We start from the raw sequence: 19579 nt of genomic DNA, 5'->3' as shown, positions 1-19579 counted from the left end.
CTAACTAAAAAACACCTTCTGCCCTTACCCGCTCCATATCTCCCTATTCACGTACCCATCCAGATGCCTCTTTAATGTTGCTAATGTGCTTGCTTCCAGTTCTTACTCTGGCAGCACGTTTCGGGCACCCCACCACTTTCTGTATGAAAACCTTCCCCCACACATCTCCCTTAAACTTCCCCCGCCCTCACCTTGAACCTGTGTCTCCTTGTAATTATTGCTTCCATCCTGGGGAAAAAGCCTCTGAATATAAACCCTGTCTATGCTTCCCATAATTTTGTAGACCTCTATCAGGCTTCCCCTCAGCCTCTGTCTTTCCAGTGAGCCTAGTTCACATTCAAAAGGGTTACAGCAATGTCACAGCAATCAACAATCTTCAGCTCAGCACTGATGGTAAAACATATTTGAAGATTTAACAATGACTAGACTAGAACCCTTACAGTTTCTACTGTATTCCAGAAGATTTTGTGCCAGCTGTTACTATAACTACGTTTTTCATACTTACTTTACAACTTGCTTATGGAAGAATGCTGCTGCAGAAATGAACCTGATGGAAAAGCAGGGACATGTGCAACTAAATGGGTTTCAGTGGAATCATGCTCAAACGTGGGACGTCTCCCGAAATGATAGACAAAATAATAGATCATATGAGCTTTTACAGAAAAAAAGCACAGTTTATGGGTTAGTGTTCCTGCACAGTCTTGAAATACAGGGTTTGTATCACTCTTTTGTCTTGTATTGCCAATGCAACAATGTTAGGCCAAAATAAAGATGAGACAGGCATTCTGAAAACGGATCACATAGTATAAGGCGCAGAGCACAAAGCAACCTTTAATGCAATTAATTCCGTGAAAATGTAGCACAGTTCAAAATTGGCAAAAAAACCAATGCAAAAGACTGTAGAACTTCCCACGATCTTTTGTGCTAGTTACACTAGAATCTCATACCCATCCCATCCGCAAAACTGCCCGTGCCCCAATTCTGATGGAAGGAATACTTGTTAAATGGTAGGTGAACTAAATGCGAGAACTTGCAATTGTTTCAGAACTGCACAGACTCAAAAAATGAGTAACATGAACTTTATTGTTAGTCTATGTGAAGTCAACTTGTTTGTGCAAAAAGATGATAGACTCGTGACAAAATTGAAGAACAGCTTGTATTTCAGATTTTGTCAATTAACTAAACTCTTATGTCGATATTTCTTCCTACAGCAGTTGCTCCCTAATAACTTCTCTATTATAGTTCCCAGTATCTCCCACTCTGGAATGTGCGCAGAATGCATTTCAATCAAGTGCAGGAGGGGCATGGCTGTGATGTGAAGCTCCTGGCTCTCCACCAGATTCTTCAGAGTGAAAATAAAAGACAAATCGCAATGGGAGTGTGTTACAAACCATAATGTACATGAAGTATGAAAACTGAAACAAACTTAGACTCACTTTAGCGAACAGTTCGATGAACAATGTTGGATTATGAAACACAAATGATGAATGCAATTAGTAGCAAAAACAAAATCTTTTTATTCAAGTGCAAAATAAAGCACTATAAATTATAACCTATTTGTATAAATTATAATCTATTTGTACATTTCAATCATTCTCTAATAATTTGTCAGAATATATTCGAAGAGTTGTTTGACATCAAAAATCCAGGCAGTGAAACAGCTTCTCTTTTCGAGTGGAACAGCTACACATTAATAAAAGGCAATGCTCATTAGCGCTGGAAGACAAGTGTCTAAACTCGGCATTACTGCACCATCGTTCTCCTTTTGGGTTCATAAACCTCCGCTCCATTTGACACTTTACAAATGGAATGTCTTACTTCGAGCTCCAAGATTCTGAACTCGAGCAGTTCATTCTGGTCCTTTGCATCTTGCATCTCATTCTGTAGTCTAAGCTCTTCCAATTCCAATTTATGAATCTGTAAAAGAATTTAGAAGCATACATAAGGATGTTACAATTCATCTGATGTCACTTGACTCAGTTTCACACTCAACATTTTCCACTCCTTTTTGTTCTGGTACTCTCTGGTTCTTAACCAACTTGACCAAATAAGAACATAAGAACATAAGAAATAGGAGCAGGAGTAGGCCATCCAGCCCTTCGAGCCTGCCCCGCCATTCAATAAGATCATGGCTGATCTGTCGCTGCTCAGTTCCACTTTCCCGCTGATTGATGGCCTCAAAATGCCATCATCTTAATAGTAGCAAAAGAGTGAGATTTCAATGTACTGACTCTGCAACCCCTGGAGGTCTCTGAGGTGCAAAATGGTGTCAATAACTATTACAGGATTTGAGGCCTAGATTTTCCACTAGGTTGTACTTTTTCTCTTATTCAACGATGGAAAGAATATTTGCTAAATGATAAGTGATACAAGAACTTGCAGTTGTTTCGGAACTGCACAGATCTAAAATGAGTAACTTGAACTTTATTGTTAGTCTGTGTGAAGTCAACTTGTTTGTTTCATGCACACAGCTAACACTCAAGATTGCATCTGAGCATGTGCAGGAAGTGCCCTTCCGAGTGTTGTGGCACAAATAAAGGAGCCTTCCTTAAAAGTTACAGACAATTTTCACTTCAAATCAATCATAAAAGTGGAAGTATTCTCTAAAACATGAATAAACCTGTTGGTGAAGTTTGTCACTTCATCAACAGCTGGGTTCAAATTCAGCCCAAGCTAATATAATGCAAGACTCTTAACAGTGGCAGCGGGTCGAGTAAAACAAGTAGGCTGCCTCAATCTGGTTCCCAGTGCGTGTTGCTTTCTAACTCAAAGCTGCCCAGACTTCCTGTGCATCCTTTGAGGATGGTTCACGTGGAAAACAGAGAGAAAAAAACATCTGAGAAGGAGCAGGAAAATCAAAGCTCAATTTGGGGGGTCAAGTAGCGATGCCACATTTTACCCAAGAATGTTTGAGATTGATCCTAGATGCGAAAAGGGTTTGAAAAAATTCCATTGCAAATGGAAACATTGCCCTTGCTTTGAGAATTACCTGAAAACATTTAAGGATTGCGGAATTACAATAGAATTCTGTCAAACACTATCTCCGATCATTAAAACACTGAATGAAGGATGCCAGCAATGTGAGTAGGGGTGGCACAGTGGTTAGCACTGTTACCTCACAGCGCCAGACACCTGGGTTTGATTCCGGCCTTCGGTAGGTCTCCGTGTGGAGTTTGCACATTCTTCCTATGTCTGCGTGGGTTTCCTCTGGATGCTCCTGTTTCCTCCCACAGTCCATAGGTGTGTGGCATAGGTTGATTGGTCATGCTAAGTTGCGCCTTAGTGTCGGGGCATTAGCAGGGTAAATACATAGGTTTACGGGGATAGGGCCTGGATTGGGTTGTTGTTGGTGCAGACTCGATGGGCCAAATGGCTTCATTCTGCAATGTAGGCATTCTATGAATTCCCACTAATATTTTCTACTAATTGTACCCATTTGTAGCATCCCTCCCCCACCTTAGATGATCCTAAAAATAAATATTTCTGAGCACAAGGCCACTGACTTCCGAATCTTAAAAGCTTTTAAATATACATTTTTTTAACTTACTGAGAAACGTGACTAATGCACACAGAAATAATTAACAATTGGTTCTGATTTTCTTTGAAACCACAATTGGTTATTAAAAATTGGGTTTCTTTCAGGCAATGTACTCTGAACGAAATACTTTATTAAAATGATAAGCCCGCTTGTATCTTTATTAATAGACTGCACTAAGTTAGTACTCTTAAAATGTCAAGAATAATGTTTTAAAGCAAAAAATTGCATTCTGAAGTACTACTTAACTGTGCTTAATCATAGAATAATCCCTATGCGAAATTCAGAAAATCATAGAACTCTTACAGTGAGAAAGAGGCCATTCGGCCCATCGAGCCTACACTGACCGCAATCCCACCAAGGTCCTATCCCGGTAAACCCTCATATTTATCCTGCTACTCCTCCTAAGGAGCAATTTATTATGGCTAATCCACCTAATCTGCATATCTCTGGAGCGTGGGAGGAAACCCATGCTGACACAGGGAGAATGTGCAAACTCCACATAGACACACGAGGCCAGGGTTGAACCTGGGTCCATGGCGAGGTGAGGCAGCTGTGCTAACTGCTGGGCCACTGTGCCGCCCCAAATTCATACCAAATTTTGCATTCAGCAAGAGCAGAAACTCACAGAAGAAGAAAATCTTCTCAAAATTTTGCGGTTTTGAGAAATTCAAACTGGATTGCCAATTTATGTCCAAAGTCTAGTAGTTAAGATGATGAAAGAGTCTAATAGGGAAGTTAGAAAGAAACTATTTCCCTGGCCGTGTGTATGGACTAAGGGGGAAAAAGGTAAACTTAGAGAAGAAGCTGATCAGGGTAATGTCAAGAAGAACTTCTTCACACAGTGGATAAGTCAATGAAAATTTAGAAAAAATGTGATATTGATAGGTTTTTGCTAAGTTGACATGATTAGGGGAGGTGATTGACTGCTGGTAGTATTGCTAGACTATTAATTCAGTTAATGTTCTGGGGACCCGGGTTCAAATCCCATCACGGCAAATGGTGGAATTTCAATTCAATTTTAAAAATCTGGAATTAAGAATCTACTGACAACCATGAAACCACTGTTGATGGTTGGAAAAACCCATCTGGTTCATTAATGTCCTTTGGGGAAGGAAATCTGCTATCCTTACCAGGTCTGGCCTATGTGTGACTTCAGAGCCACAGTAACGTAGTTGACTCTCAACTGCCCTCGGGCAACTAGGGATGGGCAATAAATGCTGACCAGCCAGCGATGCCCATGTCCCATGAATGAATAATAAAAAAGGAACAGCCAAGGCAAGTAAATGGAGTTAAGATAGAAATCAGTCATGGCTTAAGTGAATGGTGGAACAGACTCCAGGAGCTGGACTCTTGATCGTATGCTCTTGAGGCCTGTTTGAGTAGCTCAGTTTTCCAGTGACAGTTTCTGAACAATTTGGACTGTTATTGTAACTGCTGATAAACACTTGCAACAAATACAACATCAAACTATCTTTGCTATTTGAAACGCGTTTTGGCCTTTAGAAGTTTAATTTCTGCGCATGGATTCCACTGCAATGCTAATTGTGATGAGCACAGTCAATTTAAATTGAATTAGTGAACCTCCCATTTGAATTGCTCTTAAACAATAAAAAGTAAAGCACGTACAGCAAATGATGTCTTCCTTACTAGTAGTAGTGAGATAAAGAAACAAAGTTAAGTTGAAAGACCAGCTCCCAAAAAAGAATGCAAGCAAGTCTTCATCACCGAAAGTTCTCTTAGAACTACCAGAATACCAGAAGGTGATATAATTGATTGAGGCATTCAGAAAAAGACCCACACTCAATGCTCCTAGCATAGGTGGAAATGACAGGGAAGGACAGTCACATAACTGTGGAAGTGTTTTGGGGACGACTGATACGGAAGTTCTGAATAAGCAACTTTTAAAGGACAGAAATAGCGTGACAAGAACAAGGACATGTCATGAACAGTTCATTAAATAGGTATTTGCCAGATGGGGCAATGCACAGTTTCCAAGAGGATGTTAATTGTAGCTCTGATCACATGATTCTACTCCCAATGCGCACGTACATGATGTGGGATACATTTCCTTAGCTGTATCTAATGGATCTTGTTGATGGAACAAATTTAATCTGACAGCATGTGTTGAAGTGGTAAGTGTGGTGGGATTTCAGTCTGTCTCCAATTTCACTGAAAAAGAGCCCTGACTGATGGTCTCTAGGTAAGGATGCTAAAGTGTTTAAAAGTACTTGCTAATTAAAATTGCAATCATGTTTTTAAATCTGAGCTGACAGACTTTAGAAGCTCAAATGAGCCACTGGTCAAACTGTCTCATTTTTGTAAGCACAATCCATCTTTATTATACATGCCTTGGCTGTAACAGACTTTGGAAGTCCTTAAGTCATAAAAGACACTGTATTACAGTGGCACAGTGGTTAGCACTACTGCCTCACAGCACCAGATCTCAGGTTTGATTCCCAGCTTGGGTCACTGTCTGTGCAGAGTTTGCACTTTCTCCCGGGTGCTCTGGTTTCCTCCCACAGTCTGAAATTTGTGCTGGTTAGATACATTGGCCATGCTGAGTGTACTTAGACGCTGGAGTGAGGTGAAAAAGGGATTTTCACAGTAATTTCATTGCAATGTTAATGTAAGCCTACTTGTGACACTAATAAATAAATGTTACACTGTTCTTTTCGATGGCAGTTTTTAGCAATAGAAAATTAGGAGAGAATGAGCTGTGACTTGACTATTGGCCATTTTATCCTATTGCACAATTGCCCTATTGTGGGCAGCATGGTTGCACAATGGTTAGCACTGATGCCTCACAGTGCCCTGGACCTGGGTTCGATTCCAAGTTTGGATCACTGCCTGTGTGGAGTCTGCACGTTCTCCCCATATTTGTGTGAGTTTCCTCCCACAGTCTGAACAGGCGCCAGAGTGTGGCAACTAGGGAATCTGCACAGTAACTTCATTGCAGTGTTAACGTAAGCCTACTTGTGACACTAATAAATAAATTTTAAAACTAAGCAAGATCAAAGAACATGATATCAAAGGAACAAAGGCAATATTTCATTATATGATGTTTAGTGTGCTTTTCCACTAAAAGATCTGCTGCATTTGTATAAATATCTTCATTGGTGAGGGCAAGGGATCAAAAGAGACATCCACAGGGATCATTTACATCTATTATCAGATGTGACAATTTTAAATGCTTTCAGAGAGGAAAGTGGAAGTTATTCTGTTTAGAGTCTCTGTTGTTACGAAGACAACGTTCGCGTGACTGTTAGGTTTCGGGACTGTCTCTTTAATTGAAAGTAAAATGGAGTAGTAAAGGGATCACGTGACCTGCTTTGGCTTCTACTCAACAAAAAGCCTGGTTGCTAATGGGGCCAAAGAGGGCTGAGATTGATTTACCAGGAAGAAAGTGCTAGACTTTCACACCAACAGTTAAAGCAGGATTTTGAGGAATTGCAACCCCCTCCAGAGTCCTTTAAAAGTGGCGAGCGACAGTCAGATGCAAAGTCTGACAGACTTCATTTTAGCTGGAGTGGGAAAGGGGTAGGGTATGAACCATGCAAGCAGGAAACCTGAAATCAGCAGGGTCATGTGAAATGAGTGCTAAGTTCAATCAGACCCCATTTTGGCTGTTCCAAGGACCTTAAATTTGCAGTGCAGGAGTTACAAATTGATGGAGTGGATGTAAACACTTGTGAAGGATGGATGTGGTCTGTTCCAGTGTCATGACTTGAGGTTTTAAATCTCCTGCTCTTTAAAATTGGTAAATCAAACATGCTTCAACTATTAGTGCGAATTTTAAAAGGTCTATAAAACTGCTTTGATTGGTGAGCCATCTGGTAAAGATAAAAAAAAACTCCACAGTTTCCATCGGGATCTTTGTTGACATTTCTCAAGCACTGTTACGCAAGGTCATTTGAATATTTGGCTGAGTTTCAAAAGCTACAAAAGCATTACCCCTGCAGGTGGGCTGATTGACAGTTTAAAGAGGCATCTGAAAGATTTGGTATCTTCGATGGACTGAATAGAATTGTTTGTTATCAAAACAGATTGGACACCTGAAGAGATTTAAAACCTTTGAATGCGTTTCATGATTTTTACAATCACCTGTGCAAGAGTGTGAGCTGCATTTGATTGTTGGCATCTTTTTGTTTTCATCTTTGCTTGGCTCCTGAGGTTGTACCATGGTAGATACTAAGCCTAGGTGAGTGGCGGTGGAAGTGGCATGGGGTACAAGAGGCCATGGGAGGTGGGGGGGGCATAGCTGGTATGTGGGAGACATGAGTTGGCACAGAGTGGCCGTGGGGATTGGAGGAATGTTAGAGGAATTCAAAATGCTCTGGGATTTAAAACACTAATAAAGACTTTTAGAACAGAGTGGATTAGCTTAGGATAAGAATCACTGACTGCCTTATGTATATTTTACAGAATCTACATAAATACACATATAACCACAATTAAAGAATTTAAACATGTATCTCTGAAAAGTGCATCACAGCTTGGCTAATGGCACAGAGCTCTAAGGCATTATGGGAAAATAGTCCAGTAAGTGAACCACATTCTTAATAACAACATACTAACAGAAGGATAGCTCCTTTCGACATGGACAAAAAGAAACCAGAAATGAAAATCTGTATTTGGTGCCTGGTTACAACAAGAAACCTGACTAGTGACAAGTGAGGTTCATTCAGTCAACTGTGAAAGCTGTTGTCTCTCCACTCTCTATTAATCGTGCTATCTGAAGCAAAAGTGCTAAACATCGCCACAACAAATTACTGGGATGAGGCAACAGAGAAGCTCCATAAGACACAACCACTGGATCATTTACCTTTTCTAAAAGTTCCTGGTTGCTTCTATAAAGTAACTGTTTATCTTCCACCCATTTTGAGTCCTAAAATATACAAAAATAGCAAGAAACAAAAATGTGTTACAAAATTCCTATGCAACAAAACCAAAACTTAAAATATGCTGTATCTCACACTAAGCGCAGGGGAAGAAAGCCTTAAATTAAAAGAAAGGCTGTTGGGTTTGAACACATTGAAATAGAAATGGGCTGAAATTGAACGGCTTGATGTTATCGTACAAACTCTGAACATGTCAAAATGTCCTTGTGTGATATTCAAATTTGGGCATTAAGCTCTTTCTCATTTGGATAAGTTAATTCTTTCCTTAAATTAGCAAAGTAAAAAGTGAAAGATCATTGCATGCTAAAATAGCACAGCACTACTCAAACCCCAAAAGTTGAATAAAAGTCTTAATGAGTTCATAGAAAAATGTAGTTATAATATATGTACAGCAATTTTAATTTTGCTATTAATCTAAGCACAGGTATTGCGATAAATCATACAGTTAATTATATGGACATTATTTCACTATAATACAAACATATTGACCTTTGATACTGTATGTGCAAGGAAGTAAAAATGCATTACTGTCACACATTCAGTTTCCTCATTGACAAATGGTTAAAAAGGCTTAGAAATAATAAAAAGGCAACCTTACTATGCAGTTTGGGTTACTGGCTTGGTCCACCACTCACTAAGGCTAAAAAAGGATTTTTGTCAAATTGAAGCAGAGGAATGTAGAGGGGTTCTTTATTCAGTGAAACTAGTTTTGTCTATGTACAGGAGGCTAGAAAGGTTTCAATAGAAAGCTTGACTTACACATCCGAAAAAACGGAGGGAGAATGGGGAGAAAAAAACAACATTTCACACAAACTGTTCAACAAATGTGCAAAACAAAATCACAATAAGCCAAAAGGTATAGCGTTATTGCAGGAACCACAAATGCAACAAATTAGGAAAATGCTCGCACACTTTAAAGGATAACTTAAGTCAAAATGAGCTTGATCTTAAGATTTTAACATGACTATTTGTACAGTTCTGATCATTCATCAATGTGATTGCTTAAAGATGGAGTGGAATCACTATCAGGGTAACATAATACAGAGCCAGTAATTCAGAGTCCTATCTTATGATCTCATGAAAAACCACTAGTACATATCCCAAACCATCAGTCTTCTGGTCTAAAGATTTCTCTACTGTAGCAAAAGACAACACAGAATGGTGTTCAAGTCTACAACTGCACAGGAAAGGCAGTGCAGAGTGTGACGGATGTTAAGAAGACTTCACCTTGCCTTTTTGATGGCACCTACACCCACAGTAGGAACCAGCAAAAGCATGTGTTCCATTCAATTGATTTAGCATCATTTGCATTTAAAATTATGCAAACACAACAAAGTCTATCTTCTTCCACTCATCAAAAAAGTGCTTTAGAGTGAAGAGTGGGTTTCCTCACTTCCCAAAAATGCTTTTCCTTTATTTTTGTTAACATTAACAGATGAGTATGAGGTTGTACCTTGACATTAATCCAAAATAAGCTGTTCTTCCAAACAACAGAAATGGCCAAGCAGGTAGTTCAAGTAATAGATAGTCACAAAGGTATACCTGATCCCATATGGGCTCTGAGCCATTGTGAGTGTAAGAGTGGAATGATACCATCCCACCCATCACAGGAATTGTAACAGGCGGGACACGGACCATGCAAAGGTCTGTTGACCTTGGATGGGATTTTCTGATCTTGGGGGCCAGTGCGGCCAGAAAGCTGAGTCACACATTTAGAATGAGTTCTGGACCAGTCATTCCTTAAGGAAACATACACAAAGAGTTTGATGCCCCTGCACATTATAAACAATATTCTAGATTATTAAACTAAATATCAAGACTGTAACTCTAGCATCTCAGAGAAAAAACACGAACCAGCAATGATTTCCCCTGAAGACTGTCAGAATGCAGAGTTTAGAGTGTTTTTCACATCACCGAGGGAACATTCTTTTCACCTTGAAGAATGTAAAATGATATGCCTTGACAAAATTTGACAAAAGGAATATGCCATTTATAAATATTGTTGGGGTAACAACCCAACTGCTCCACTGGCATAGAATGTCACCTGCTGGCAACGCCAGTCAGTAACTTGGGTACAACTGAGTTGTCACAAAGCCATGAATGGTGGAGGCCTGGGTTTAACATACATGAAATACCCAAGCAGACCAGCAATACATACTAATTCAGATTCCTTAAATGTTGCTGAACTGAGTGGTTCAGGTGTGAAATTAATTTTTACAGGACAATGCTTTGGCTCTTGCAATGATTTGTGTGACTTTCTACCCTTACACCACATGCACCCTGATTCCACTAATAGTACATAATGGAGGAATATTACAAGTGTGGCTTTTACCTCCAGCAAGTTTATTCTACACCCACTCAATAGAGATATAAATTCCTTATGGTTCACCAATTGCTCCAGCTGTATCCATTTATACTCGTTTGGAGATTGAGCCAATAATCATCACTTGCCTTTAATAAAACAATTAGCACAACAACGTAATTGTCCAAGGGTGCACTTGTTGATATACTGAAGCTTAAAAGCCATCCCATTGACCAAACTTCTTAGATTCTAAGAAACCCTCTTTGAATTGGGTGTCAAATTTTGTCTGATTACAACTGCTATTAAGCATCTTGAAAAGTCTCTTCAGCTAAATGTGGGGGAGACGAGAATTGGAAATGATTTTCAGAATTAGGATTAATAGGGAGAACAGCAATGTACACACTTTCGACATTGTGTCGTTTGCAAATACAGTACTGAAACTACCTGAACAAACCTAGCGCACCAAACACAGGTACACTCCAATCTCAGCACTGAGTGTAAAACTATAATGGCCTGTCGACACTTATCAGCAAGTGGCCTGGTGAACATTCAAGTGCTAAGGTATGCAGCCGGTAATGGTGGTGGAGAAGGTGGTCAGGGGTTTATTCTTCATTAATTATCAGGTCGATTCAGTATGCAGTGTTGCCAGAATCACTTTCTGGGCTGAACTCGTTCACAATTTTCACATTCGACAGAGTGACCGACCATGTCGCTGTCTGGGATCCCAAATCTGTGATCAAAGAGTCACGCAATCTCGCATTTGCAAAGTCTCCCAAGAAGTTAACAATTATCATTGACGCAAATTAAACCAAGGATGCCGGTATAAATCAATATTATGGCCATTTGTATGCACAAATTCTCAGAATCTTTTACCTGCCCTTTCTCAGCAAGTGATTTTTCCAGGTCCTCAATTTTGGCTTGACTTCGGAGGAGATCAGCTTGAAGCTGTTCGCGAGTCTGTTGAGATAAGATAGAACCTGTCACAGATTACACTTTAAAAATCATAGAATCCCTACAGTGCAGGAGGCAGCTCTTTGGCCCACTGAGCCTGCACTGACAACAATCCCACCCAGGCCCCTATCCCCGCAGCTCCACATATTTACCCTGCCACTAAGGTGCAATTTACCATGGACAATCCAACTAACCTACACATCTTTGGAGTGTGGGAGGAAACCAGATCACCCAGAGGTAACTCAGGCAGACATGGGGAGAACGTGCAACTCCACACAGGCAGTCACCAGAGGTCAGAATTGAACCCAGGTCCCTGGCGCTATGAGGCAGCAGTGCTAACCACTGTGCCACTGTGCTGCTCTTGCAGAGTGTAGAATTACAGTCTGCAAGAAGGGATTTTTCACTCCTGGTCTGAAGTCAGTATTTTGGGCTATCAGGAATGCTTTATCTGAATCAGGTAAAACTTTTGTCAGATCCGTTTAAAAGAAAAGAGTTTTAAAGATTTATTTTGTAACTGGGTCTGCTGGATGATGTGAATGGTCCTGTATTAACAATGTCATTTGCTGGACACCTTGGCGGTGACTGTGGTGAAGGGGAGAAGATGGAAACTGGAAGGAGGAGGAGGAGGAGTGGTTTTGCTGAACCAATGCCAATTCTAGCTTAAGAGAGTCCGTGCCACATCTTTAACTTACCCGGGTTTCTCGCTCCACATCCAGAGTTCCCCCAACTTGCTCCTGAAGCAGTGCATACGCTCTCTGAAGGGCCTGGTACTCTCGAGTGAGTTGACGGAATCTCAGTTCAGATTCTTCCCTGTTTATGGCCTTATGAAACGGAGCAAATCTTTGGAATTAGTCTTTAGTACATCAGAAAATCTTACGATGGAAACAGAATACAAATAGATACCTTTATTAAAAAAAAATTGAGTCAGCAACCAAAAACAACAACTATGCTCTTGTACTTAATTAGAACGCAGGAATTGCCAAACCCCCTTCGACTTTCGGCCTCTTTTCATTTTGTTCTTAACTAGTTTTCCAAATGTGATTTCTACTCCTGCAAATATGTAGAATACATATCTTTTTGGGTCAGGAAATGATCCAATTCTGTGCCAAGTTTCAAAGGAGTCAGTGTTCATCAGATGATTTCATTGCTTATTAAGTCCAGCTTATGGTTTGCTGTAAATTATACCTTCCTCAGCTTTTCTGTCCAGCCTTTCCAAGCCAAACCTCTCAACCCTTCAATAGTAATCACAATCATTTTCTTCCTAATGCTTCATGATCTCTTTCCCACTAAGGGTCAACAATGGTTTATCCCATTTACAGCAGCGATTAAGATCTACTTTCCAGTACCTTTCCAAACATAGGGCGGAATGTGCCAGCCATTCATGTCAGTGGGATTCTCTGGTTCCACTGTGATGAACGGAGATTTGATTGAGGACCAATTTCTCTGTCCTCATTTGCAGCTGCAGGGTGTGGACAGCTGGAAAATTCTGGCCCTGGTTCCCCCTTTGCTGTACTAGAACTCACCCACTCCCTGGAGAAAGGACAACTGACCTCCTGGTTCCCGTACAGCTTTGGACAACATTTTGAATTTCCCCCACTGCTGTTCTGGACCTAGAGTTAATTCTTATTTCTAACTGCTTGCTCTGGATGTTTTCCTCCATGGCTTTATTTATTTTCTCCTTTACAAGTTTATCACTCATTTCTTCCTGTTCCAGATTTCCCAAGTCCATTAAGTGAATTTTCACCATTAAGCAGATATCACATGCTGATGTATCACAATTTTAAAATGATGAGCGGAGGGGTCCAAAGGAAAGACATAGAAGCACAAGTAGGCCATTCAGCCCATCAAATCTGCTCCCACATTCAATGGGATCATGACAATTCAACGCCACTTTCTTACCTTAATCCCAAACCCTCAGTTCCCTAACTAATTAAAAATCTGTCTATCTCAGCCTTGAACATATTTAATGACCCAGCCCTCTGTGGTGAAGAATTATACAGATTTGCGACCTTCAGAGAAAAAAAATCCTCCTTGTCTCCATATTAAATGGGTGACTCCTTAGACTGAGATTATACCCTCTGGTCCCAGGCTCTCCCGCAAAGGGAAACAGCCTCTCAGCATCTATCCAGTCAAGCCTCCTGAGAATCCTATATATCTCAATAAGGTCACCTCTCATTCTTCTAAACGCCAATGAGTACAGGCCCAACCTACACAACCTCTCTTCATAAGAAAGTCTCTCCAAGCCCATTAGTACTTGAACTAATAACGTCATGCATGCTCTCGGTAACAGTGGCACCAGTTAAGCATGCGGTCTTACCATCACTCTACAACTGCTAGTGCAACCATAACCAGTCAGGCATTCACTCAACCTAGCAGCATAATCAACTCACCACAATTTTAACACCAACGTTCAGTTTTGCCATAAGTTAACCACATGCAATATATCAATACTGGACAAGCACAGCAAACTTGCCAGCAACTAAAATCAAAAAAGGTTGGTATATAATTAGGGTACAGACTCCCCCCAGAATCTGAAAGTTTAACTTTATCTTTGCAGATGCTCACAAACATTACTGTGCTTCTTCCACACTCTCTTGCCTTTTGTTTCAGATTGTCGGGATTTGGAGATTTCTTTTCTCTCTTAAACATACATTATTAGTCAGACTCTTTATTTTCAATTCTGTACTTTTGTCACAATGGCCGGGATTTTCCAGCTGCTCCCACCAGTGGTATTCTCCAGTCCCGCTGGCTGCGTACCCCGTCCGTGGGTTTCCTGCCAGCATGGGGTGAATTCCCATAGATAGCAGCGGGACCAGAGAACCCAGTCACTAGCAAACAACCTCCCAGCAGCAGGAAACATGCAGCTGGGAGGCTGGAGAATCTCACCCAACATGTTTCAAAGTCCCTTCAGAGATCCTGTATCAATTGTGCAGCAAACATAATAGAGTCATTTACCTCATCGAGGTCTTCTTCTGGAGTTGCTGGTGTCCTGTCAGTTGTATATGAGGTTACTGAAGAGGTTTCCGAATCTACCGATTCCTCATCAAATCCAAAAAATGTCTCTACAACATGCCTCTGAAAAATAGAAGAAAATACTGATGAAAGTCAATCTGTTACCCAAGTTCCCATAAGCTTCACTATCTTTGTCAAACATTCTCTATCATAGAATCCTACGGTGCAGAAAGAGACCATTCGGCCCATCGAGTCTGCACCAAGCACAATCCCACTCAGGCCCCATCCTCATAACCCCATACATTTACCCCAGCTAGTCCCCCTGACACTAAGGGGCAATTTAGCATGGCCAATCCACCTAACGTGCACATCTTTGGACTGTGGAAGAAAACCAGAGCACCCGGAGGACACCCACAAAGACATGGGGAGAACATGCAAACTCCACACAGACAGTGACCCAAGCCGGGAATTGAACCCAGGTCGCTGGTGCTGTGAGGCAGCAGTGCTCATCACTATGCCACCTTGTCAACTCAATTTTCCAATATGCCATTGGATAGGTTGTTGTAAGGCTCATGCTTTATGTGTCTTAAGTGTCAGCTAAGACACAGCATTGGTAGAGCTGGAAGAACACAACTCTTTGTTATTAAGTCAGTGGTGTGTCTTCAAAACAGAAAATTGTGGAGGGGAGAAAGTAGGGGGTTTGCATACTCACAGCTGGAACAGACTGCTGTTTCAGTCAGTATAAACAGTCTCAGTCTAAAATAGTTTAAATATGTAGGCAGCACAGTAACATAGCGGCTGCATTACCAACATTACTGGACTAGTTATCCAAAGAACTGGGCAGCAATCTTACCAAAAGAAAGTGCCAAATGAACATGAAAACCGGAGAGAATTTAATTAGTGAGGGGAAAAAAAAAATCAAATCTTATGACACTTAGTTGTGTCATAGATCATAGAATCCCACAGTGCAGAATGAGGCCACTCAGCCCATTCAAGTCTGCACCAACCACAATCCCGCCCAGGCCCTATCCCCATAACCCCATGCATTTACCCTAACTAGTCCCGTTGACACTAAGGGGCAATTTTGCATGGCCAATCCATCTACCTGCACATCTTTGGACTGTGGGAGGAAACCAGGAGGAAACCCATGCAGACACGGGGAGAACGTGCAGACTCCCCACAGTCACCCAAGCCGAGAATCGAACGCGGGGTCCCTGGCGCTGTGAGGCAGCACTGCTAACCACTGTGCCACCATGATGCCTCACAAGTGATATACAGTTATGAACTGTGTGTCATTTATTTTGAGGAGTTAAGAACCAGGTGTCAGTTAAAGACAAGAGGCAAACTGTGTTAAGCAAATGTTATACTCAGCCTGCGACGTGGATTGCAGTAATAGAAAGGTAGACAGAGCAGGAATTCAAGCTTCAAAAAAAATCCACCATACATCACTCAAACGCCTAAAGGGGCATCATTTGAAGCCTTAAATGCCACATGACCTGAAACATTGTCACGCTAATTATTCCAAGTTTTCCACAAATTAGTTTCTTTGACTTAATACTGAAATTACAGTGCTAACATTCTCTGGTCATGCTTCACGCATTTCAATCTGCATCTCATTAAATTTTGAATCTCACACGCACCATGAAGTTAGTTTTATTTGAGCAATATTTAAAAAAATCAAATTGATTTCATATTTTGAGTGAGCTTGCTCCAGAAAACGTCACTGGGATCTGAGATCTGCGGGTCGTCAAGGGCTTTGGGCGCTGTCAGGAAGTTCAAAGGTCGTTCGCCTGCACTCGATTTTCTCCATCGCAGGAAGAGGAATGGGCGGAACCTTGTGGCGGCGAGGGGATTCTCGGCTGTGGAGAGCTCCGCATTGCCTCTTTCAGAGAAGGTCAGCCCCATCGTGCTCCACTCCTGCACGTCACTGGACAGCAGCAGCCTGACTCCCGGGATCAAGGACCCCGAGGGGGGGGGAGGTGGAAGTCCTGCTTAACAGGATCATATCCAGCCACATTCAATATTAACTCAGTGATAGGCAGGGGGGCTGAGATAGTGGGGTGGGGTTGGGGGGCGCAGTGTATGGACAGCGGGTCGTCTTGTGCAAGAATAACACATCCACTCAATAAAGAGTCAAAACTTCAGCAGAGAAGAGGGGAGATCAGCAAGGTGGAAAAATTAATGTTGAGAAAACAAACATCATGTCGTCACGCAGCTAGGATTTGCCTAGTGATGAACTTGGGGAATTAAAATATAGCTCACAATTAGGAATCCGCGGCACAGGCCAGCTTCCCGTACATCACTGGTGCCAGAGATTTTCTGCTGCTCAATGCTTTTTCATGACAAGAATCCTTGATATGGAAAGAAAAGAGTAACTGGATGGAGGGAATGCTCCGTGAATGTATGAAGCACCCAAGAACGTTATTTGACTTTAACAGTCAATCCTAAATTGAGCCCCTTTCTTTTTAATTATACCTAAGGCTTAAGTTATAAATTAGTCAGCAATATGGCTACTGGTGATATTAACAGACGATTGCTTAGCGTAGAACAGAATCATAGAACCCCTACAGTGCAGAGGGAGGCTATTCAACCCATTGAGTCTGCACCAACAATAACCCCGCCCCCAAGGCCCTATTCCCGTAACCCCATGTATTTACCTGCTAATGCCACTGACACTATGGGGCAATTTAGTACAGCCAATCTGCCTAATCTGCATATCTTTGGAGGTTTTGGCACATATTCTCATGGCATTTCCATCTCTGCTGTTTGAAACAGGAATGTTATCCAGCTTGTTTTCAATGAGTTTGTGTCTCCAGTAAAGTTACTGACAGATGGGTGCCACACTGACACATCAAAAAGTATCAGTTGGTGTCATCAATGAGCCCCATCAGTATTTATTCATTTATAACTTTGTGTGCTGTAGGATTACACAATGTTCCTCCTGACAAGCTTATACCAAGTGACTATAGGCAAACAGTTTGGCTTGTACGTTGATCCAACATTCATTGTTTAGAAAGCAGGGTGTTATGTATGTAGTTGGACAAATGCCCCTTTAAGAGTCAGGTGATGCGGGCACAAGCTCCATCCTGAGCAGAGCTTGTTCTGACTGTGCTACTGACACTATTTCTTTTTAGTTTACACCTACTTAGCTCATGGTGTCTTTACAGCACATGATTGGACCTCACACATAACACACAGGGCTGGATTTATCCCTTTATGGGGACAGGTACTTAGGTGGGCAAATTTGCCCGCTGGCTGGGGTATCACTGCCACCACTGTGGCAGCATGTTAGCACTGCTGCCTCACAGTGCCAGGGACTCAGGTTCAATTCCTGATTTGGGTCAACTGTCTGTGTGGAGTCTGCACATTCTCCACATGTCTGCGTGGGTTTTGTCTGGGTGCTTTGGTTTCCTCCCACAGTCCAAAGCTGTGTGGGTTAAGTTAGGCTGATTGGCCATGCTAAATTGACCCTAGTGTCAGGTGGTTAGCAGGGTAAATGTGTGGGGTTAAGGGGATAGAGGCTGGGTGGGATTGTAGTCGATGCAGGCTCGATGGCTCAAATGGCCTCCTTCTGCACTGTAGGGATTGTATGATTCTATGATCAGTCCCTTGACACCATCATGCCCCTATTCCAGCTTTTCCAGAGGCACGATAGTCCAATTGAGGGAAGTTAATGACCTTTTAAGGCCTACTTTTGGAAGCTTTTGGTCTACTCTCACTGCCTGGAAACTGCCTCCGAGTGGAAGACTGAGTATCCAGTGCTCCAGGTATACTTTGAGGCCCTGTCCACCTGCCTGGTTATAGTTAGAGCCACAGACTGTCCAGTGGAGACACTTCCTTTCCACATGGTGAACGGACTGCTGAGGGGATTTTTTTTTTAGAACTGAAATTGGAGAAAGGCTGCTTGAAGATAGAGGCAATCCCCCCTTACCTGACCCTCAGGCTGCTGCTCTTTCCGAGCTGGTGTGTCTTCTTTTGGCCTTGTAGCTTCGAGAACCCACCTACCATCCTTAATTAGATAGTGAGCCTGCTATTGGTCTGACCAGTTATTGGCCAATTTGGGGAAATCAATGTCAAGTGACTGTTCGCCACAGTGTGGGGTCATGATCCCCATTTGATCCTGACCTACGACCTTGCCCCAGAGTTCAAACGTTCAATACATGATAAGTTTGGATTATGGGCTCATCAAGTCAAGGAGCTTGGAAATGCAGTGTCTCAAAATGCAGAGTGTTCCTGTTTGCACAGGGAGCTCTTCTGTAGTCTCTCAATGCCTGTTCTCAGCCGAGGGTGGGTTTCACACTGCATGCTTTCCCACCGCATGATCACATGTGTCTCCATGCACGTCCCCAGCATGTTAAATTTTAATTGTGATCATGCGAGCACTAGCGAAAAGCAATATAGTGGGGATGGTGTCCACTTTCTATTCAGGAAAGGTGCATCGCAGATAAAACTCCCCCCTCCCCCCCGCCCCCCCGCCTTTCTGACTAATTTAGAGGATTGCTGTATTATCATTTTTCGATTGATCCATTTCGAACCTTCAGACCCGATTTGCCCTGCTCTTTAATGACTGAACGCTTGAAGGCTGTGTGCCGGCACACAGTGTAAACAGGGGAGATCTCAGCCAGTCATCACAGGACGGTGATCTCTTGTTGACAATGCTGTCAGGGGGATGGCTTCTCCCCATCCGACAAAAGGCGAAAACACTTCGGGTCAGTCACAAGTGGAACACTAATGAATAAGACGGCGTGGCAGCTGTTTTAATGGAACTCAACATTGACCGGGCCCCCAAGGCTTACATTACTGAGTGTTACTTCAAAGCCTAGCTGACCCCAGATGTCAGGCTTCCACTCGAGCACAAACAGCAATTGAACTGACCCTACAGTACAAAGTTAACACTTATCCCTAAAAAGACCCAGGAGGGGGAGAATTGGAAAGGAT

The 19579-nt window shown here is 42.0% G+C and overlaps 1 protein-coding gene across 1 annotated transcript in view; it reads right to left on the bottom strand.

Annotated features, from left to right (window-relative positions):
* The window catches only part of LOC145346972 (uncharacterized), a 464774-nt gene that overhangs the window by 163893 nt on the left and 281302 nt on the right, over positions 1–19579 (bottom strand). The window contains exons 12-16 of the mRNA XM_080194876.1: positions 14645–14764; positions 12382–12510; positions 11612–11695; positions 8361–8423; positions 1819–1917 (exon numbers count right to left, since the gene is read on the bottom strand). Coding sequence (XP_080051002.1) covers positions 1819–1917; positions 8361–8423; positions 11612–11695; positions 12382–12510; positions 14645–14764 — 495 coding nt within the window. The remainder of the gene's footprint in view (positions 1–1818; positions 1918–8360; positions 8424–11611; positions 11696–12381; positions 12511–14644; positions 14765–19579) is intronic.

This window comes from Carcharhinus amblyrhynchos, chromosome 1 (assembly GCF_965287045.1).
Source record: "Carcharhinus amblyrhynchos chromosome 1, sCarAmb.v2.hapA, whole genome shotgun sequence".
NCBI classification, from domain to species: domain Eukaryota; kingdom Metazoa; phylum Chordata; class Chondrichthyes; order Carcharhiniformes; family Carcharhinidae; genus Carcharhinus; species Carcharhinus amblyrhynchos.
This window is presented reverse-complemented; position numbering and strand designations above follow the sequence as displayed.